Source organism: Protopterus annectens, chromosome 8.part0 (genome assembly GCF_019279795.1).
Source record: "Protopterus annectens isolate FY-2018-M chromosome 8.part0, PAN1.0, whole genome shotgun sequence".
Classification (NCBI taxonomy): domain Eukaryota; kingdom Metazoa; phylum Chordata; order Ceratodontiformes; family Protopteridae; genus Protopterus; species Protopterus annectens.
This window is the reverse complement of record NC_056741.1, coordinates 1,032,139,899-1,032,162,868: the sequence shown is the minus strand read 5'-3', so window position 1 is coordinate 1,032,162,868 and position 22,970 is coordinate 1,032,139,899. Positions and strand designations below refer to the sequence as shown.

The following is a 22,970-nucleotide window of genomic DNA, read 5'->3' as shown; positions in this document are numbered from 1 at the left end:
TTTTCCATACCTGCAGCCACCTTCGTGTCCTGTCCACCTACTGCATGTCTTTGGAATGTGGGTGGAAACCGTAGTCTTAATATGTCACTTGTAATTCTGTTTGCTCTCATAACTAGAATCTCAGGGCTGGAAGTATTGGAAGAAAAAGATAATGCGTTCGTAAGAGCTGCAGGTGGCATTGTTCTAAAGGGTATTATTTCAAAGTACAGATATTGGAGAAAATCTTTTTGTTGTTGTTGGGGATAACTTTTTTTAAAGATTAACACTTTATTATGAAAAGCATTTTCATTTTTTTACTTATTGCACATCTCCCTTTGCATGGTGCACTTGTTATATTGACACTGGTTGCTGCTACAGTGATTAATTTCATATCAGTCAGGTTTTGCATATACTTTTAACTTGCCATTGTTAAACATGTAAATCCATATATCACAAGTGACTCTTAATATTAAGCGTTTTTTTTTGTCTATAAAGTTATGTTCTGAATGTTTTGTTACTGAAGGCAACAGTCTACAATTAGGTTTGCTGCTTTACTTCCCAGCCGTCCTGTGCCTTTTGTGGAGTTTACATGTGCTCTATGTCCATGTAGGTTTTCAGTGGGGTCTGTACTGCCCGTCCACATCTCAGTCATGGCAGCAGATAAATTGTTGATCCTCTAAATTGCCTTTAGGTATAGGTGTAGTGTATGCTTCTATTCAGAGATAAACTGGCATCTCATCCATAAGAGGTCCTTTTACATTTTGTCTGTTGCTTGACAGTGGGGGCTGTGGATTACCTTTGACCGTTTAGTGGATAAAGTTGCTACTTGAAGATGAATAAATGAATGATTGTTTATTATTGGCATGCAACAAGTTGTTTGCTAACCATGTAGTTTTTTTTTAATTTGTATTGCTCATCCCACTGCCTTTTCAGTTTTCTCTCTTCACTTGTATATACATTTTTTTACACAGAAATACATGAAACAGTGACATAGAGGCACAGCTTTCTGTCTGATATGCAAGGTCATTTTGATGCTGTTTCTTAGGATTAGTATATCTTGAAGCAAAAAAGTAAAAATGTTAAGAGTATTGATGTCATTTTTATACTGGATTCTGTATTTTCAAGTCTGCTGGTGTATTACCACAGTACCGTAACAAAATTCAGTGTTAGGTTTTTGTTTGAGAATTAAGTTTAAGTAACACTTCTGACTGTTGTTAGTCAAATAACTTATCCGCAATGTGTATGTTTTTTCTCTGTTTTTAAAATGAGCATTTTGTTTTTAGGTTTGTAAAGAAATTGGAGCATTCCTGGAAAGCACTAGTGCATGATGGGGTGAGTTACATTTCCTTTTGTAGTACTGTGCTGGGGTATGTCTAAAAGGGATAATTGTGTTGGCATTGGTAAATACAAATCACTAACTCTGCTGCTTCTTATGGAGCTGGAGGTTTTCTGACAGGCATGTGCACTGATGATCTTCAATGCGAGTCAGTGTAACAGTAAGCATTTTACATTTGACTTTACACATCTACCTGTGTCAGTTATGTTTTTCGGGGTAGTGTCATATCCCCTACAAGAATACAGGACTGGAGTCATATCCTCTCTAGGTATGGATGTAGGTGGGGTTCGGAACTGTTAGGCATCCGTTTTTGTTCCTTTTTCCTTTCAGGTAGTTGCCGTACTTCTACGTATTTCAAAAAACAAAAATCCACCTGGTCATCAACAAGCCAACCACTCAACAAATGAATGTCCCAAGCTGTTGCAGGTAAAAAATATTTAATCCAACAAAGTGAATCAAGTGTACAAAGCAGTAATCCGGCAAGCGCTTTCGTCCCTGTAAATACTGGACTTTATGCTTCCCAGCATACTTCTTTATATAATACATCCAGTCAAATTAAGTAATTAACACTTCATAAAACAATCAACAAGAATTGTTTAAAAATAATGTATACAAAACTCTACAGCTTAATGTAAAAGTTAAATACTAAAGATCACGTAGGTTTATAAACTAGTAAAAAAAAAAACATCTATAATCTATAAAACAGCTCTATCCTTTAATATTGGGATTAATGAAAAATGTTTGTTCATGCCTTGGGGGGGGGGGGGGATGTTGGCACCTAGTTTCAATTGCCATACAAGTTAACTTTTACAATGACTGTTACACCAGTCACCCCCCTAGGATCTTTCCTAATAATCTCTAAAATACTAAATTTGAACATTAATTGTCCAGTGCATACCAATGTGTTCTTGTATAAAGCGTTCATATTTTTATTCTCTATAGTGTAAAGTTGTTCATATATACGCTTATGTAGTGTTCTCTTGGTTGTACCAGTGTAAAACCCCTTACACCCTTTACATACACTTAAATATACTAGTCAACTGCTGCTACAATTACCACTAGCAAAACCTACTTTTAAATTAGATTCACCCAAAAAAAATGATTAATTCAAAATGTGTGCACAATAATTACATGCGCCACATTTGTTGGTTCCCTTATTTTTCTGCTTCGAAACCAATGGGTTTTCAAAATACTACTTCATATTGTGTCCTACTTTAAAAACAAATAATGGTGTTTTTCCTAAGCTGTTATTAACTTCATTGTTACCTTCCAAAATAACCCAATTTTTAGACTCTGTTATGACTTTTTGCCCTAAAGATCCAAAGTTAATAACCATAAAATGTGAAAAATTACAATCCTGTTTTTGTCCAAAGTTGTTGAGCCGCAGTATCTTTTCCCAACAGGGGTATATATTTAACCCCCATCCTTGCAACACTTCTAAGCCCAAACTACCCAATCAACCGGATACGAAGATTTGAATAAGATTACCAAGTTCGTGTTTGAAGTCATTTAATGTCGAACACATCCTTGCCCCACAAATCGTCTTGCCTATTACTATATTGTTCTTCGTGTGCAATGGGTGTTTGCTGTTATATGCCAAAAAACTGTTCGAATATGTCGGCTTACGAAATACTTTAGATGTAAATTGACCAATTTCTTGGTCTCTAGAAATTGTAACATCCAAGTAATCAATGCTACCCTTAGAATAACAATGTGTAAACTTAAAATAGGGACAAACATGTTTAATGTAATAGACAAAATTGTCTACTACCTGTTCGTCCCCCCTCCGAAGGACAAAAATGTTGTCCAAATAACGAAGATAGACCAACCATTCATTTTCAAGTCATGAATTAAAAATTAACATTTTCTCCCATGTAGCCATCACTAAGTTTGCATACATGGGGGCACTACTCAACCCCATCGCAACACCCTTAAGCAGAAGCATTCATTTTCAAAGGTGATATAGTTATGTAAAATCACCTCCATCGCTTCTACAACAAAGTTCATGAAAGTACCTTCCAAGGTAGAATAATCAAGAAGGGCTTCTAAAAAAAGTTCCAGATCTACCTCATGTGGTATGGAGTTAAACATATCCACTACATCAATAGTTGAAAAACCTGTGGTAGTTTCAAAATAATCTTGTTTAATCCTAGTTAAAAAAATCCCAAGAATCCATAAGAACGTGGTTGATAGGGCGTAGTGTGTTCTTCAACAAACGATCTACAAATATACTCAAAGAATAAGTTAAACCATTGTGGGCAGCCACAATCAGTCTTTATGCAGGATGATCAAGATTCTCATGTACTTTGGGGATACAGAGTAATGTGGGAAATGTATGGGTGCTCATTAACCAGAAAGTTGTACAATTCTTCATTGATAGTTCCTTGAAAAAGACGGAGTTATAAACACAACTGAATTTTTCTATGTGCAATATTAATCTGGTTCAAAGAAACACCCTCATATTTACTGGTGTCATACAACATACTAGCCACATCGTTGACATAATCATTTTTGTCCACCAAGACAGTCCCCACCGCCTTTGTCAGCCTTCATAATTCTCAGGTTGTCAGATGTTCTCAATGATGTTAATAAACCTTCCTCTTCTCTACTAAGGTTGTAAAACCTTTCATGTGAAGTTGTTCAGTCTCGCCGTTCATTCATCATTGATGGGCTCGGAGCCGATCCTCCGCTCCGACACAGCCGACTAGCAAGCTCAATGTTCTCCAGTAGCTCGAGACCCCACCCCTTATCCCATAACACACTGCTGGAATTACCTCAGATCTAGTTTGCCGCGGCACAGATCTCTTGTTTTCCAGCTTTGTTCAAGACTTTATTGGGAGTTTTTCAACTCTCAGCAAGTTATATTTTTTTTTTTTATATACCCTTGTTCTATTCTTAGTAGCAGATATACTAGATACTAGATTGTAGTTTTTTCTGTGTTTATACCCCTTTCCTCAGTGTTATCTATCTTGCCTTCGGCCTTTTGGCCTTAGGATTAGTTATTAGTTAGTGATCCCCTTTGGGACTATTGTTTTGGATCTTTTATTATTGTTTGTAGTTATTTAGTTGTTAGTGCCCCTTGTGGGCTGTGTGTGTGTTTGTGTGAGTTACTCAGTTTAAAACAGCTCTTAGTTAGTGTGCTTGAGATGTGTAATGTCTGAAGATAAGAACAAGCATCCAAAGTCTGGGTTTAAAAAGTGCCCAGACTGCAGACAGAAAATGTCAGTCACAGATGCCCATGTGCAGTGTTTACTGCTTGGGTGTGAGGTACATCTGCAAGAGTCTTGCAGCATATGTCATTCCTTTTCCACAAGAGTGTTAGCTGAAAGGAAGAGGAAATTGATTGATAGGGGTATCATAAAACACCTTTTTTTCTGAGGCATTGTCTGACCAGGATGGAGCCAGTATGTCATCTAAATCTTCTAAGTCTTCCACTGATTCTAGATCCAAAAAAGAAGAGGTCAGAGCATGTGGTGACTTTGGCTCCACTTCCCTTGGAGCCGACAGTCTGCTCTTTTCGGAACCGGGACACAGCTTTGGAGCTGGTTGCCGAAAAACATCCTTCCATATTGCTCCAATCGGCTCCATCTGTCCACTCTTCCAGGTCCAATGTCAGCCTGTCTGATCTGGATATGGACCGGCTGGTTCAGAAACTATTAAAGGCACGAGGCCTAGTTAAATTGTTGTCGGCTCAGACACAACCATAGAGCTGAAGACCACTACCTTTCAATTTTCTGCTCCTCCTCTGAGCCATATCGGACCTTCGAAGCAGGAGGAGGCCAACCTGATGATTGTGGATCTCTTGGAGCCGACACCTGCTACAGTGTTGTCGGCTCCATCTGCTTGGATGTTTTCGGCACTGACAGGGGATTCTGGGAGCCGACACTCTCCGGTCGGGTCCGGGGAGGATAGCCACACCGACTTGGTGCCGACTCTTCCTCTCGGGGCCTCGGCTCGGGTCAGCTCGGCTCCTACCTCAGGCTCGGAGCCCATGGCTTCGGTGCGGGGAGGAGATTGCGGCTCCATCGGAGCCATCGACTCCTCCTCATCGGAGCCGAGGTGCATTTGATGCCATGAGGCAAGTGTGGTCTCCCAAGACTTACTTATCTCAAGGTCTGGCCTCTTCTTCCCCTAAAGTGCCTGTGTCTATTTCTGTTTCCTCCGGTCCTCCCAAGCGTGTAGAGACCCAGAGCCTCAGGTAGCCCCACAGGGCGCTCCCTGCTCTTCTGAGACCTCTCCAGAAGTTCCCCCTGAAGAGGTTCCCAGGAAGATGTTATGCAAGAGGAGGCATTTGGACTCCCCCCAGGGGTCTATCACATCGGACACTGACCTGGATGAATCATAAGGGTCCCCCAAATCCCCCTATGAGGACATGGCCTTTGCTGAGTTTCTTGAAATCCTTAGGCAGAAGGGTGATTTGGCAGTCCAAGAACCTTACAGAGGATGAGTCTGTTCTCCTGAAGGCATTTGGGTCTCAACCTTCCACCTCTTGGGTATCTCTGCCCTACGATGAGCTTATGGATCTGGTCCCTCGTAGGGCATGGGAGTCTCCAGAATCTATGGAAACCTGTACCTAGGAGGCTTAATAAATTTATTTTAGCCCCTGTGGATAAGTCCTTTTTGATCAAGGGAAGTCCCTGTTAATGCCATGGTGGTGGTGACAACCACCAAAAAGGAAATGTCTGAGACTTCCTCATCTATCCATCCTCTTAATAGAGAATCTAGGATCATGGATAGATATGGGAAACGCATGTTCAGTTTAGCGACTTTCTCACTCAGATCACTGAACTACTTGACACATTTTCCCAGACTGCAGAGAGATCTCCTTAAGGAGTTGGGAGATGCTCTTCAGGGTGCTGTAGCTTCAAGTGTATCCGATAAGATTGCCACTCAGTTCTCTACCCTCAATTCGATAGTCAGCTCGTCCATGCGTCTCGTATCATACGCAGTTTATGGTTCGAGTAGAGCTGCAGGTACAGGAATCTCTCTCCGTAGGCATGCCTGGATGCGACTCTTCCTTCACGGAACCCTTCAAGTCTTCTTTTACTAATACCCCATTTGACGGCTCATCTTTGTTTGGGCCAAAGGTGAAGGAGACCTTGACCAGGTGTGAGGAAGAAGGGAAAGACTGTCTGCCGTTGGAGTCTGTTTTTCCACCCCCACTCGACCCTTTCCCAAAGGTCAGAGGGGAGGAAAGATGTGGTTCCGGAAAGCCCATGAAGCGTTTCAAGACGCATGTGGAGAGCCCCCCTCCAGAGGCAGAGGAGGGGGTTTCAATGGAAGACACCGCCCTCGCGGCAGGGGGGGTTCTGCAACACCAGGGTGACAGATCACTTCTCTGGTCAATCCAGCAGCGCTCCTGAAGGGAGGCCCCGGCTGTCCTACTCTGGAGGCAGTCGGGGGTCGCTTATCTTTGTACCCCAAAGCCTGGCTAAATATAACAAACGACAGTTAGGTACGAAGTATCATTTCCAGAGGGTATTTCATACCATTTTTCACCCAGCCTCTTCCCATCAAAAAAATCCCGGATGTTCCACCCAGTCACATGGGACAAGCAGCAATAGAGGTACGCTGATTGCTAGATAGTCATCCAACCAGTCCCAGCAGACCAGACAGGGTTCGGAACTTACTCGAGGTTCTTTTTGGTTCCAAAGAAAACGGGGGACTGGAGACTCATTTTGGATCTCAGCAGACTGAGCCAATTTGTGAGAAAAGAGAAGTTCTGAATGGTCACGCTACAGTCCATACTCCCCTTGTTGGGGAAGGACAATTGGATGTGCTTGATCGATCTCAAGGATGCGTACTACCACATAAAGATGGCCAGACCATCCAGAGATCACCTGCGTTTCTGGCTGGGAACCAATCATTATCAATTCTGAGCACTGCCCTTTGGTCTCACTACAGCCCCCAGAATGTTCAAGTGTATGGCAGTAGTCACGGCTCACCTGAGGCATCTAGGATTCCAGGTGTTTCCGTATCTAGACGATTGGCTCCTTACCTCCACCACCATGCGTCAACTTCAAGCGAGATAGGCTACGACACTCTGCGATCAGCTAGGCATTGCAGTCAACTTCGAAAAGTCTGCCTTGTTGCCATCACAGCATATTGTTTTTATAGGGGCAGAACTAGACACGTCAACCACCACTCTCCGCCTTCCGCCAGAAAGAATATTTATTCATCGCCAACACATCATGTCCCTAATATCAAAGAACAGAGCACCAGCAGCAGAGGTATTGAAAGTTCTAGGATTGATGGCGGCTATTTTAGCAATCCTCTTAGCAAGGATGCATATGAGAATCCTTCAATGGCTTCTATTCACGCAATGGTCTTACCAAGAACTTCCAGTGAGTCACATGATCCTGATAAATTCCTGCAAGAAGGATCTTCAGTGATGGTTGACGTCTCTTCATGTCACAGTAGGACGTCCTTTCATGCTTCCCCCTCTAGTTGCCACTGTGACCACGGATGCTTTCCTGATGGGGGGGGGGCTATTTCAGGGAAAGACTGCCCAAGGCACATGGACTGGTCAAGATTCACATCTGCATATCAATGTCCTGGAGATGAGAGCAGTACTTCTAGCATTGCAATACTTTCAGACTATTTTCCTCTAGGGACAATTGCAGTACAGACAGACATGTCAGTGGTCTGGTATCTGAGCAAGCAAGGCAGGACCAAGTCTTATCCCCTTTGCCGAGAAGCCCTCCGAGTATGGCAGTGGGCACCATCATCCCAGCTCTTTCTGTTGGCAGCGCACATCCTGGGCAAATCCAACATAATAGTGGACAGACTGAGCAGAGCAATCTTGTTGCCCCACGAATGGTCCCTTAAACAAGAGATTGCGGACAGGATCTTCTGCAAATGGGGCCAGCCTTCCTGTGACCTCTTTGCCAGTCACATCAACAACAAATGCAAAAGCTATTTTGCCCTAATTCTCACACCAGGTCACTCCCCGAGGGATGCTCTTTTCTACTATTGGCCCCTGAGTCTTCTCTATGCATTTCCACCAATTCCCCTGATATCCACATTCTTCCAGAAAGCAAAGTCACTGGGACGAACAATCATCCATATAGCCCCTCATTGGCCTTGGCAGATTTCGTTCCTGTTTCTTTACCATCATATTCTGGAAGATCCATGGATCCTGGACCCAGTTCCGGACTTGTTGACACATCCATCAGGTGATCTTCACCCGTCATTGTAGACACTGAAGCTAACCGCTTGGCTGCTCCAATTCCCCGCATAGCCAGGCTCTTTAATCTTTCCCTCAACACTAGTCAGATTTTGTTGGCTTCCCACAAACCTTCCACCAAAAAATTGTATCGTAGTAAGTGGAAGAGATTTTCCATTTGTGCTTCTTCCCACAACATTGACCCTTATCAAGCGCCATTGTCTTCTATCTTACAATTCTTGACAGAAATCTTCAACAAAGGTGCAGCGGCAGCTACGGTACGAGTACAATTAGCTGCTATATCTAATTTCCATCTTGGAATTGATGGTATGAATATTATGGCTCACCAATTGTCTAAGGCTTTTCTAAACGGTTCCTTTCACATAATGCCTCCAGTGAAGATACCTTATTCCCCCTGGAATTTGAATTTTATGTTATCTCAAATCATTCTTCCTCCTTTTGAGCCTCCATCATCTTGTGAACTAAAATTCTTGTCATGGAAAACTATCTTCTTAGTAGCCATCACTTCAGCCTGTGGAGTGTCAGAGCTCCAAGCCCTTTCCATCAAGCCCCCTTACATGGTCTTCCATATTGACAGAGTATCTCTCAGAACTAATCCATCCTTTCTGCCTGAAGTATGTTCTGAGTTTAACATTAATCAAGTCATTGAGTTGCCCGTTTTCTTCCCTAATCATACCAACAAATTGGAATATATGTTGCATAAGCTCGATGTTCATAGACAACTTGGATTTTATTTGGATAGAACATTAGGAAATCAGATCAGCTCTTTGTGTCCTTTTCTGAGACCACAAAAGGTAAACCAGTTGCTAAAACAACCTTGTCTAATTGGCTTTCAGATTGCATCACCTATACATATGCTTGTCATAATATGCCATTGTCTAGTAAGGTTAAAGGCTCATTCAACCAGAGCAGTTTCTACCTGTTCAGCCTTTCAAGCCAAATTGCCTTTGGATAACATCTGTGGAGCAGCCATCCGGTCTAAATCTCACACTTTTATAACTCATTACAAAGTGGATAAGGCCTCCAGGGACAGGGCTTCATTTGATTCTACGGTTCTGAAGTGTACTTCCGTGAGCCACCCAAGATCATGGTACTAGGGACGCTACCCATAAGTGATGAATGAACGGCGAGATTGAACAACTTCACATAAAGAAGTTATGTACTCACCATAGCATTCCATATGAGTTGTTCGTCTCGCCTTCATTCTCACGTCCCTCCCTCCTTCCCCCTCCTGGCTGACAGTTGACCTGGAGGCTGTCTTCATCCTGGTTTTTCAATGTGTATTCATTCCTAGGCAGAATAATTGTACTATTGTAGGGTTCACAGCAAACAAGATCAGAGGTAATTCCAGCAGTGCGTTATGGAATAAGGGGTGGGGTCTCGAGCTACTGGAGAACTTTGAGCTTGCTAGTCGGCCGTGTTGCTCCGAACCCATCAGTGATGAATGAAGGTGAGATGGAACAACTCACATGGAACGTTATGGTGAGTACATAACTTCTGTTTTTTGGGAATGAAGAGCCTGATAAATTTCCTAGTGCATATTTTCTCAAAACTAGCCAGCATGGGGTGTAAGGGTGGGGGGTTAAAATATTTTTCTTAAGCATACTCCTTCGTCAGTATTATCTAAATTATTTTTAAAGAAAAGCTGAAAGTTCCGATGTCCTTCAAGAATGCAACTGCAGTCCTGACATATGGGTTGTCCCGCCTCAGGCAGCCCTTCGGTCGGCCGGATTCCAAAGTCTGAGTCCGGCGTCGGCTGATGTCGCCTCTTCCCCAACGTCAGAGCGGCTGGGGTATAAAAGCATCAGCCGACGCCATCTTCTTCAGTCTTTCTTGCTGCGCGGTGCCCGAAGCAGAAGCAGTTCGCAAGTGCCGGTCGGCCAGCTCCTGTGTTTTCAGATCCGAAGTCATCAAAAAGCTAAGTACCACATTGGGGAACCTTTTCTTGCCTCAGCCGATGTCAGATAAAACTGTAAAAGTTAATAATTGCTTGTCTTGTGGTAAACAAATACCTCATAAGGACTTCCATTCTTACTGCCTTCCCTGCCTCGGCCCAGACCACGACGTCTCGGTCTGTGCTGCCTGTGCTTGCTTCAATAAGCGCGCACTTAGGCGCCGGGCAGAATTTGCTGAAGACTTTTTTGGGGAAAGTTACTCCTATATCATGCCGTCGGAACTACCGACAGCACATATTTCCAAAAAATGGAAGGACCGGGACAGACATTTGCGGCCCGCGACTTCCACCGACACCACGCTAAAGCCTACCGTGAGTGCATCGGTCTCTTCGGAGGCGGTAATTCAACCGCTCCAGGCCGACGACACCGCTTTACCGCACACTTTGGTCCCGGAGGCTACCCCGGTGCCGGTTGTTGATTTCCCTCCCGAAACCGAAGCCCAAGATTTGCCTGACACCATACCGGTGGACAAAGTTATTCCAGCACGTGGGGCAGCTAGGCCTCCTGTGTCTATGTCCATCAAGGCCTACACACGTGCTAAGGCTGCCAGCCAGGCTAAGTCTCACCCTCCAAAATCTTTTTCACAGGGTCCCACTTCTGACCAACAGATCATGACTTTAGCTGCAGATCTAATTTCTTTAATCAGGGGCTCTCAGTCTCATCCAGACAGGTTCTCAGCCGCCTTCAGACAAACGGCCTAGGGTTGAGCAGGCAGATACCCTTTCCTCAGATGAAGCCTCTGATGAGTCAGGCCATTCAGATTCCCAGGAAGAATCCTTCCTGGCCTACAAGGATTCTGATGCTGATGAATCCATTCCCTCTGCCTCTCCTCCTGAGGATATTTCTTTCAGGGAAATTCTCCACTCCATGAGAGAGCATTTTCAGTGGCAGGGCCAGGATTTCTCCGACTCCAGGAAAAGGCTTCGGACTTACCTTAAGTTACCCCAGCACAGGCCTTTAGCTATACCCCCAGTGTTAGATGTATTGGATGATGTGTTCTCAGACTCCAGTACTTCTCCTGATTCCCTCCCTCCTGCTCCTGTCAAGCCAGACAGATATTACAGGGTTCCTGAAACTCATAAACATCTCTTTAAGGCCCACTCTGTTGATCTAGAAACTATTTCTCAGGGGCCCAAAGGAGTGGCCACTTCCACGACCAAAATCCTTTGCCCGCAGACAGGGAATCTAGGTCCCTGGAGAGGTGGGGTAAAAACGTTTATACCTCATCCACCCTTGCCATGAGGGCACTTAACTGTCTTTTTCATATGTTTCAGTATCAGGATTTCTTGATGGATGATTTGCAGAAAAAGTTAGCCTCTCCTGAGCCTTTAGATAGAAAGGCCTTGCAGGATTTGGTTCATAATACTCAGCAGGTTAGCAATCATTTTCTTCAGTGTGGTTATGATGCATTGGAAGCTTCATGTAGGGCAGCTATGACAGGGGCCATCATACATAGACATGCTTGGTTGAAAGAACAGACATTGCCAGATCATGTTAAAGTAAAGCTAGATGCACCTCTGGAAAAAGACAATTTATTTGGTGCTAATGCACAGGGTGTGTTGAAATCAATTGAGGAAAAGGCTAAATCAGTACAAACAGTCAAAGATTTCCTCCAGGTTCAGCCACCAAGGTTTAGTAGGAATTGGCCTTCGAAGAATTGGTCCTTTCCAGACACTGACAAGTTCCAAAGGGGAAAAAACAGGCGTGCTTGAGGTAGTGGGCAATACCGAGGCTCCTACAGGGGCCGCCAATGGCAACCAACTAATCAGAGAAGTGGCGCAGGGACTTCTACTGCTCCACAGGGACAATCACAATGACTTGACTTTGACACCGCCGACCAAGGCTCAAAGAGAAGCACCTTTAGGCGGAAAATTATCTTTATTTTCAAAAAATTGGCACGTTTTTACAAAGGACAAATGGATTTTAGACATAATAGACAAAGGTTACAGGTTCCACTTCCATACCTTACCAACAAGACAAGGCATGTGAGACCTGCCACAAAATCAAAGGGCAGAAGCACTCGTACAAGTTTCAAAACTGCTACATATCAAAACAATAGAAAAGGTTCCTCCTCAGGAACAAGGCCAGGGATTCTACTCAAGGTTGTTCCTTGTTCCAAGAAAAGAAAAGCAATGGAGACCTATACTGGACTTGTCCGCTCTAAACACTTTTCTCATTGTGCCAAAATTCAAAATGATGATGTTACAGCAACTTCTTCCCATGCTGGGCAAGGGGTCTTGGCTGGTTACTCTGGACCTTAAGGAGGCATACCTGCATGTCCCAATCAGACACAGCTGCAGAAGATACCTCAGATTTCTTGCAGGGTCAGAGCATTATCAATTCTCAGCATTGCCTTTTGGCTTATCTGCTGCGCCCAGAGTATTCACAAAATGCCTGGCATCAGTAATTGCACATTGCAGACTCCAGGGGATACAAATTTACCCTTATCTGGACGACTGCCTTATACAAGCGGGCAGCAAGCAAGCTTTGATAAGAAACTTGGACTATGTCATTCACTTACTACAGGCTTTGGGATACACAGTCAACATTCAAAAATCAAGACTACTGCCATCCCAACAAATAATTTTTCTAGGAGCCAAACTGGACACAAACTCACAAATAGCTTTCCTCACAGAAGAAAAACAAGAACAATTACCAGATTACTTCAAAAGCTTAGCAAAGCTCACCCAGATGACTGCAAGGAAAATCCTGCAGGCCCTGGGTTTCATGGCATCTTGCATTCTTCTGATTCCACTGGCAAGACTACACATGAGAAAACTACAATGGTACCTAAAAAGTTTATGGTCTCAACACAGCCACAACTTAGAAGCAATTATTCCACTCATTCCATGTCTACAAAAGGAATTTTTGTGGTGGGCACAAGCAAGCCTGCTAAACAAAGGCATGTCTTTCAACAAACCTCAAGCAAGCCAAACAATTACAACAGACGCCTCAGATCATGGATGGGGGGCGCACATGGAGGGCAGATGCATTCAAGGACAATGGGCTCCCCGAGAATTGCATCTGCACATCAATCAAAAAGAGATGTTGGCAGTGCTTCATGCATTCGAGGCCTTCGGAAAATTTCTTCAGCAAGGTCATCTGCTAATAAAGACAGACAACACCATTGTTATGTGGTACATAAACAAACAGGGAGGCACCCATTCTTACCCCCTCTGTAGACTAACAATGACTCTTTGGGAAAAGTCCCTGAAACTGAACATACAGTTGCAATCCCAGTTTGTCCCAGGCAAGGACAATGTGCTGGCGGACAGTCTAAGCAGAAACATTATGGACCCGCACAAATGGATGTTGCATCCAGACATTTTTTCTCAAATAACTCATGCATGGGGAAGGCCGGACATAGATCTCTTTGCCTCACACCTCAATCATCATCTGAAGAAGTTCTGCTCAAGGACACACCATCCTCAAGCCTGGAGAATGGATGCTCTCTCCTTCAGCTGGAATTCTCTAACAATCTATGCATTTCTACCTCTACCATTAATGACCAAGGTGTTACTGAAGATCAAAGCAGAACAACCGAAAGGCATTTTGATGGCTCCAGACTGGCCAAGACAGCACTGGTATCCATTACTAAGGAGCATAACTCGCACCAAGCCGTGGCTCCTGCCTCAATGGCCTCTGCTTATAACTCAGCACAATTACAGGACTGTTCATCCCAACCTGCAAACATTTCAACTAACAGCTTGGAGGGTTCCATGACTTCTCCCCATATCTCTCTCTCCAAAAAAGTTCGAGAGACAAGGGTCAGGATGCATCAGTAATGAGCATCCCACAGATACTAGAATACTTGGCAGAAATGCTGCACGATGGCCTTTCATATTCTTCCATAAAAATACACGCTTCAGCAAAATACAACTGTGATCCACCTGTGTTTTCACATTCTTTACTAAGACAGTTTCTAAGAGGGATAAAGAATATTAAACCTCCAAGAAAACCACCAGTGCCTGCATGGGACCTCAATTTCGTCTTGGAAAAAATTAACTCTTCCTCCTTTTGAGCCAGCAGCATCTTCAGAATTGCAATTTCTCTCCTGGAAATTACTTCAGCAAGAAGAGTCTCGGAGATACAGGCCCTCATGGCAGTACCTCCATTTCTCATTTTCCATCAGGACAGAGTCTCTTTAAGAACCAATCCTTCATTCATGCCAAAAGTGATATCCAGGGTCTTTCTAAATCAAGCAATTCACCTGCCTACTTTCTTTCCCAATCCTCAAAATAAAGGAGAAAAGCTTCTGCACACTTTGGACATACACAGGCAATTGCGCTACTACTTGGACAGAACAAAGGCCAACAGAAAGTCTGACCAACTATTTGTAGCTTACGCTGCTGGAGTACAAGGAAAGGCAATTTCCAAACAAACAATTTCAAAATGGATTGGAAACTGCATCAGTTTCTGCTACTCTTTCCATGGAAAAGGTGTGCCAGCCAATATCAGGCCACACTCCACCAGAGCTACAGCCACCTCCACAACCTTTCTAAGAGGGGTGGCTACAAAGGACATTCTAGAAGCTGCTACATGGAGCTCCGTGCATACATTTTCCAAGCACTACAACCTGCCTTTATATTCCAGATCCCGAGCAGGCTTTGCTTCTGCAGTCCTGCAGGGCATTTTAGCTACACCATCCTTATCTTAGATCCTACCACCCCCAGCTTGGCTGTGGTATTCAACCCATATGTCAGGACTGCAGTTGCATTCTTGAAGGACATAGTACAGTTTTGTACCTACCATAAATGTAGATGTCCGATAGATATGCAACTGCAGTCAGGTTTTCCCTCCCTCCTACCCCTCTGTATTTCTCTTTTTTAGGGTCCACTCCCCCCTTTTTCAAATTAGCTGGGGATATCTGTTATGGTGTATCTGTTTATTACTGTTGTGCATGTCTGGAATTTTTTATCCATTCTCTAAATTTAGCCTTCCTTGGAGGGCACCTGGCATCTGGGGCAAGAAACACTGAAGAAGATGGCGTCGGCTGATGCTTTTATACCCCAGCCACTCTGACGTTGGGGAAGAGGCGACATCAGCCGACGCCGGACCCAGACTTTGGAATCCGGCCAACCAAAGGGCTGCCTGAGGCAGGACAACCCATATGTCAGGACTGCAGTTGCATATCTACCGGACATCTACATTTATGGTAGGTACAAAACTGTACTTTTCCTCTTATGAAGTTTTAATTCTAAAAACTTTGGAGATATCGATTTTTGAAGTGTTTCTTCTACCTTTCACGCTTTTTGTGTTGTGTGCTTCTAGGTATTGTTCACCTTTAAGTTATGGTGCAGCTAATTTTTATTGTGCCAATGCTTATTTTAATATTGGAGTGTTTTTGTTTTTTTTTTTTTTTTTGGATTTGGTTATCTTTGCTTTTCAGTCAGAGGAGAATAATGTTCACATTTTTCAGTAAATGTGTTTTTTGAAGAAAGTCCTACATAAACCTTTACTCTAAGAGAAGAGTATTCGAAAGCAACTTTATGTAGAGAGCAGGAGGAGTCTGTGACAGCTTGGAACAAGGTAGGGAAAAGAAGAAATTTTACATTGTAGCTTTGGGGTTTCAAAATTATTTTACATGTAATCATAAGAATGACAGTGCTTTTTTGGTGATTCCACAAACAGGAATATGTGATCTCTCTATATTGCCTTTTAGTCCTCTTCCAATATTCATTACATTTTAGCTAGCTGAGAGGATTGCTGCATAGTTAAAATTGGTGAGGTATGTAAGAGCCTAGGGAATGAATAGGTCTGAGCTATAGCCGTGCATACTTGTTCTGTTAGGAATGGTTTTACTTTATAAAGAAGTCCAAGTTTATTGTTAGTTTGTTGAACTGCATGTTGGATGTGCTAAACAAGTCTTCATCTGTGGTCTATTATTCCCAACAGTTTTTTTTTTTAATTTGTTCTAACTCCATTCTTACTGACTGACTAGTTCTGGCATTTTGTGATTGAGTTGGAGGTGAAAATGCCATTTGTTTAATTTTATTTAGATTTGGTAGTCCAGATTCTTCCGGTCAGTTTTTCAGTCTTTGCAAGGGATTTTTGGGGTTGTTTGAAGAGGAGGTACATGTCAGTGAAGTCATCTGCATACTGAATTTGATTTGCTGGTTTTGAGACTGTATGAATTTTATTTCTTAATATGTTAAAGAGGTGCTAATGTTGAGCCATGTGTCTTTCTCAATGTTTGTTATGGAGTTGTCAGCTTATTATCTAGGCATGCACACTGTTTGGTGGCTCAGGTAACTTAAAACCAGTTGATTCTGAGTTCTCATTCCTTGGGCCTTTTATTTATGAATTGATTGGCATTTTTTATACCAGGAAAGACTGAGCAATACCTTTTTTTCAGCGGAGGCCTGGGGAGAAAAACACCATTATACAGACATCATTTGAACTGTTAAATCATTTACTGTCAATTTGAATCATTATTTAGACATCTTTGGCATCAGTTACCTCATTTACGAATAGTTTAAAATAAAACTATTAGTTACATCGATTGTATTCCTTTTAAATACAGGGAGGTGTATGCAGAGCAGTATCAGTATGCATAGTGTCAGTTAAAAATTTAGGGCACAAGAAGATCAAGTAAAGACTTCGAGCAGTCCAAAGAAAGGAAGGAGTTACAAGGACAATAAAGGAGATGAGATGGGCTCCTAAAAGCAGAGGTGGCTAACTTCATGGCACCCATGCAAATGGAGAATAGTTGCATGACCGCCAACTCATACACCAGTGCACTATACGAGCACATACACAAATGCATGGATCTTGCAATACCCAATAGAACCAAGATGCTGTCCTCCAAGAAAGGAAGCCAATCTGGTGGTCCCCTGCTATAAACATACTCTACAACAGAAGGAGGAAACTGATGCAGAATAAGGTGAAGTCCCAAGACTGGAAAAGCTCTCTTATCTGCCTTAACAAAAAGTTTAGATCCCTCATGCAATCTTCTAAAGCTAGCAATGAAAACAGAATTTCAGCAGATAGTAAAGACAACCACAAGACCTTCTATAGTTATGTAAAGAATCTCCACGGCAATAGCCAGATTTGCTCTGAGCTACTGCACATTGGTACCTCCTGTACTGAGCCAACAGATATTGCCAATGTACTGGCCGACAGATTCAGTGCCAGCTTTACCCCTGTCCCCCCAAAGGGACCAGTCACAATACCAGTAGATTGAAAGGCACCCAGTTGTACTGCTGCACAGGTTAAAACAGCACTGTCCAAGGCCAAGAATTCAGCTTCAATGGGACCTGACAATATCCCTGGCTGTGTTCTACATGAACTACAGAGTGAACTGGCACCTCATCTGCATGCCCTGTTCAATTACAGCCTCACCTCGGGCTTTGTCCGTACCGAATGGAGCACTGTTACAGTCATCCCCATCCACAAAGGAGGAGCAACTATAGACCCTGGGAACTGTCGCCCCATTAGCCTGACAAGTTTGATTGCAAAGCTATGGAATGCATCATCATGGACCTAGTAAACAAGGATATAGGGAATCTCCAAACTCTGGATCCCACACAGTCTGGTTTTGTGAAGGGTAGGTCATGCCTGCTCAACTTGGTCACCTTCTTTGAATCAGCCACCAGAGCTGTGGATGAAGACAAGGTGATTCGTACAGCCTACCTTGATCTGGCCAAGGCCTTTGATACCATTCCCCACTCAAGAATCACAGAAAAACTCATTAAGCTAGGCATCAACCCCTATATCACTAGGTGGTTTGCAAACTCACTCACAGGTAGAACCCACAGTGTGAAAGTAGCGGACTCCAAGTCAGACTGCCAACCAGTCACGAGTGGAATCCCGCAGGGTTTGGTCCTGGGTCCTCTCCTTTTTGGTATCTTTTTCGCGGAAGTCCAGGCCAGCACGAAGGGAGACTGGCTGACAAGGTTCACAGACTATTGCAAGTTGGGAGCTACTAACTCCCCAAGTGATGTTGACATCCTACAGAAAGGCATCACTGAGACCAACTACTGGTGTCAGAACCATGGCCTTAAGCTCAGTTCCAAAAAATGTCATCATCCCCTTTGCGAAAATCCCAGTTCCCATGAATTACCACATTGATGGTAGTCCACTGAGCACAGAGGGCGTTACAAGAGATCTGGGAACACAGGTTGACAACAACCTCTCTTTTGACCACCACATTGCCACTGTGGTCAGAAAGACCTTCTATGTGGCATGTCATTACTAAGGGGTTTGCTTCCAGGAAAAAAGAGGTCATTGTCTCCCTCTACTCTTCCCTCATTAGGCCAGTCATCAAGTACAATGCCCCTTTTGGCATGTTCCTCACTAAACACCTGCAACAGTTGGAGTGGCCGCAAAAGTACTTCACAAAGAGGATCCTAGGCCTTAAACATTTGTCCTATATAGACAGACTCAAAACACTCCAACTATTCTTTGTCTCATATCGCCTACTTAGAGGCGATCTTTGCTCGACTTACAAAGCCATGTCTGACCCAGCTCTGTTAGAAATGCTACATCTAAAGAAATCCCAATCCCTCCACACCTCCACACCACATGCTCCAGAGACCTCAACCTCATTTCCACAATCAACAGCACATGCTGGAGGACAGGCTCATAACCCAGCGACTGCCCATGCTATAGAATAGACTTCCCATACATGTCAAGCAGAGCACCTCACTGGCCCTCTTCAAGAGAAATCTTGATGAGTGGATGGGAAATAGAAAATTCACCACAGGGATCACTCCAGTGGCTTTACTTGACAGAGGCACTGGGAACTGAGTTCAGGTGGCACAATACCAGGATAATCCTATCAGCTAGGCTTGTAAAGGCTCCAGGGTTATTAGCCTAGTACACACCTATGAACCTATGATAGAGGGTGGTGCAGTTGTGATAGTTATGACGTAAATTCATATAGCTGTACCAGTTTAACCAGGGATGGTGCAAAGCCATTTACCTGTAAGGTGTTGCTACAGTTGTCATTTAAAGTCTTTCAGGTTGCAGACTGTTAAGTGGAATGGGATGGTATTCCAGCTATTAGCAGCATAATATGAGTATGGAAAATATCCTGCATTGTTAGGTTTAGTTATAAAGAGCAATGATTTGTCAGTGGGGCTTTCGAGTCTCTTAGTAGTGTAAGACTGATTGATGGAGTGAAGATTTGGGAATTTTTCAGGGTAACTCAGTAGTTTGAAGGTTGTACTTTATTCTGAGTACAGTAAAGAATTTAGTTTGAGCCAGTTTAGTTTAGAGAGAGGCACTGATGTGATACATATTGTTGCAAATTTGGCTACTTTTTTTATTTTTTTTTTTTATTTAACATTTGTTGACCGGGAAAGTCCGACTAGGTTCTACAGATCCTGTTTTCAGCGGAGGCCCAGGGAGAAATGCTCCAGAAGCATGTCTTTAGAATGTAGGAGGAAACCGGAGTACCTGGAGGAAACCCATGCGAACACAGGGAGAACATGCAAACTCCACACAGAAGGCACCCCAGCTGAGAATCGAACCGGAGAACCTCTTGCTGTGAGGCAACAGCATTAACCGCTGCACCACTGCGCCGCCCAACTTTATTTACTTTATTACAATAAATTATATTATTATTATTTATTTACAATACTTTATTGTAGCATTGTTCTAGTTTGTCTGATGGGGGTTGAGTTTGATTAGGATAGGAGAGGTATAAAATAGGTTGGGGAGTAGAAAAGAAGTGGATATGTTTTGTCTAGCAGAGTCAGTAAGGTAGCGTTTTACTCTAGAGGCAGCCTAACTTTTGGTACTTCATTGTTATGGTTTGCTGAATGTGGACATCAAATTTCAGTTGTTAGTCTGTGATCACACCTAGTAGTTTAATGTGGGATACCAATTCTGTATTGGTCTTGTTGCATGACCGTATATTCAAGGTCGTTTTTTGGAAGTAGAGAATGTTTTTATAAAGCAAAAAACTTCTTTATTCGGTTACTTATGACATAGGCAGTCATACATTTATAAAACAAACCATATCAACGCAATCCTACCTGCACATATTGGGAGGAGAGTATGTTGATGGTGAACAGTAGTAATGTTTTTTCTGTGGATTCGGGAGAAGTTAGAAGTTGTTGAGCCAAGCATCTCTGGAGGATAAGAATTTTCTGGGTCAGTGAGTGGAGCATGGGTAGTGTCCTAGCAGCACATAGATTGGAGTCATTGGCATGTATTGTACTTGGGTGGTCTCTGGCTGCTGTCTTTAGGGTGTTGATAAGTTAAACAGTAATGGTCCTAGAGAGGAGCCTTGTGGGACTCCAATGGATATAGGAAGGAAAGAGGATTAATCATCTTCCCTTTTCACTGGATGGGGACCTATTAATGAGGTAACTAAGAAGCCAGTTACCTGAGGAGGGTAATAATCGATTAAAAGAGATTTTAGTTAGGAAAATTTGAGTGACTTTGTCAAATGACTTGGATAGATCCAGGAAAAGGGCTGAGGTTAGAAGACCTAAATAACTGGTGTGATTTATTAAATAAGTGAATTTAGAAGGCGAGTGGTTGCACTGTGATTGGGTCTGAGACAAAACTGTAAGAAAGGGAGGAGGTTTTGAGAAATAATATATATACTAGGTCAGAAATGAAAAACCGAGATAAAGCCTGGGAACACTGGCGCAAAACCAAAACCCACTCAGCTAGACAGAAATTCCTAGAACTACGCAATAGTCAAAAAACTAATAAAGGAGGACAAAATCCAATACTACCAGTCTGCCCTCAACTCCTCACAACACAACCCCAAACAATTCTGGACCTCCATCCTCCACCCATGTAAAATCAATACCCTTACACCTAACATTCCTCACTCCTCAGAAAATATTGCTACCTCATTCAACACACACTTCACACAAACCGTACTATCACTAGCTAGACAACACAATCTTCCCTCCCCTGCACCCCACACCTTCACCCAGTAATCTCTCCACACACATCTCATTTTCTCCCATTCCTACCTCCAACATCAGAAAACTCTTAACTAAACTTAAATTAGCAGTAGACACAACCTCCCAAGTAAATTCCTACAAATTGCAGCTGACGCCCTAGCCTACCCAGTATTCATCTTGATTAACCGATCTCTGTCAGAATGCTACTTCCCTATACTATGGAAAGTATCACACATCATTCCCCTTCACAAAGGCGGCCCCTCCACAGAACTAATCCACTACCACCCCATAGCAATTCTATCTCCAGTCTCCAAAATACTAGAGAGATGCATTCGCTCTCAAATCTCAGACTACCTCCTTATTAACAAACTCCTTTCTAATACTCAACATGGTTTCCAACCAAACCATAGCACCACCACTGCCGTACTCTCTTACTAACACTATCCTTCACCATAAAAAGAATGGCCATCTCTCCTCTGCTACTTTCCTAGACCTATCTAAAGCATTTGACATTGTCCCACACAAACTCCTCCTCTCTGTACTCCATAACCTATCCTTTTCTCAATCAGTCACCAACTGGTTTCAGAGTTACCTGTCTGACCGCCAGCAATCTGTTGTATGGCAAAATGACACATCTCCCCAACTACCTGTCTCTATTGGTGTTCCCCAAGGATCCATCCTTGGACCCCTACTCTTCTCTATTTTCACCATTAATCTAGCTTCTGCCACCAAACATGGCACACTCATACAATATGCAGATGACTCAACCATCATCTGCTCAGCCCAGTCCCTACCCGAACTGCAAAAGGTCATACAGGATGCCTTTTCCTCTGTTGAAACTTGGCTATCCGATGCCCAGTTAATACTCAACCCAAACAAAACTAAACTCCTCAACTTCAAACCCACCAAACATACTCAAAACAACTCACTTTAACATCACAGCAAAAGACAACACCACTATCCCACCCAACAGATCACACCAAATTGCTAGGAGTTGAAATAGACAACAATCTTAAATTTGACATTCACATGTCGATGAGCATAAACAATGTCCACCAAAAACTAGGAGCCTTATACAGAAATTAGCAACTCCTCACCAAAGCAGCTAGGATTTCAGTTGCAAATTCGCACCTTATCTCTGCCCTACTTTATGCCTCTCCAATATATACCAACATAAGGCAATGCGATCTAAATAAACTTGAGACCTGCTATAACAAAATCGCCAAATTCGCCACCAGGACATCCTACCACAGTCACCACTGTCTCTCCTTACTGAACTAGATTGGCTAGAACTCCCTCACCTCCTTCAATGGTATCAACTCGCACTCGCCCACAAACTGGTTAACCATCTTCTAAAGGTCACATCCCTCCAGTATCTACTCCAACCCTATCTAACCAACAGACCTCTACGAACCAGCAACAAAAATCAATTACAGGTTACTAGAGTCAATAACACTGCTGGAGAAGCACTATTCTCCAGCCTTATAGCCAAATTATGGAACACCCTCCCCCCTACAATAATCTCTCTACCATCATGCACCCACTTCAAAGCTTTACTTAAAGCTCATCTAAAAACATGCTGGCTATGCCCTTGTAACTCTCCCCTCTAACTTCTCCCACTCCATCTACCCTCTACCTCTCTTCCA

At 43.1% G+C, this 22,970-nt stretch overlaps 1 protein-coding gene across 1 annotated transcript in view; it reads left to right on the top strand.

The window, feature by feature from the left end:
- The window catches only part of LOC122808394 (phosphatidylinositol 4-phosphate 5-kinase type-1 alpha-like), a 795,187-nt gene that overhangs the window by 210,816 nt on the left and 561,401 nt on the right, over window positions 1–22,970 (top strand). Inside the window, exon 5 of the mRNA XM_044079360.1 lies at window positions 1,263–1,311. Coding sequence (XP_043935295.1) covers window positions 1,263–1,311 — 49 coding nt within the window. The remainder of the gene's footprint in view (window positions 1–1,262; window positions 1,312–22,970) is intronic.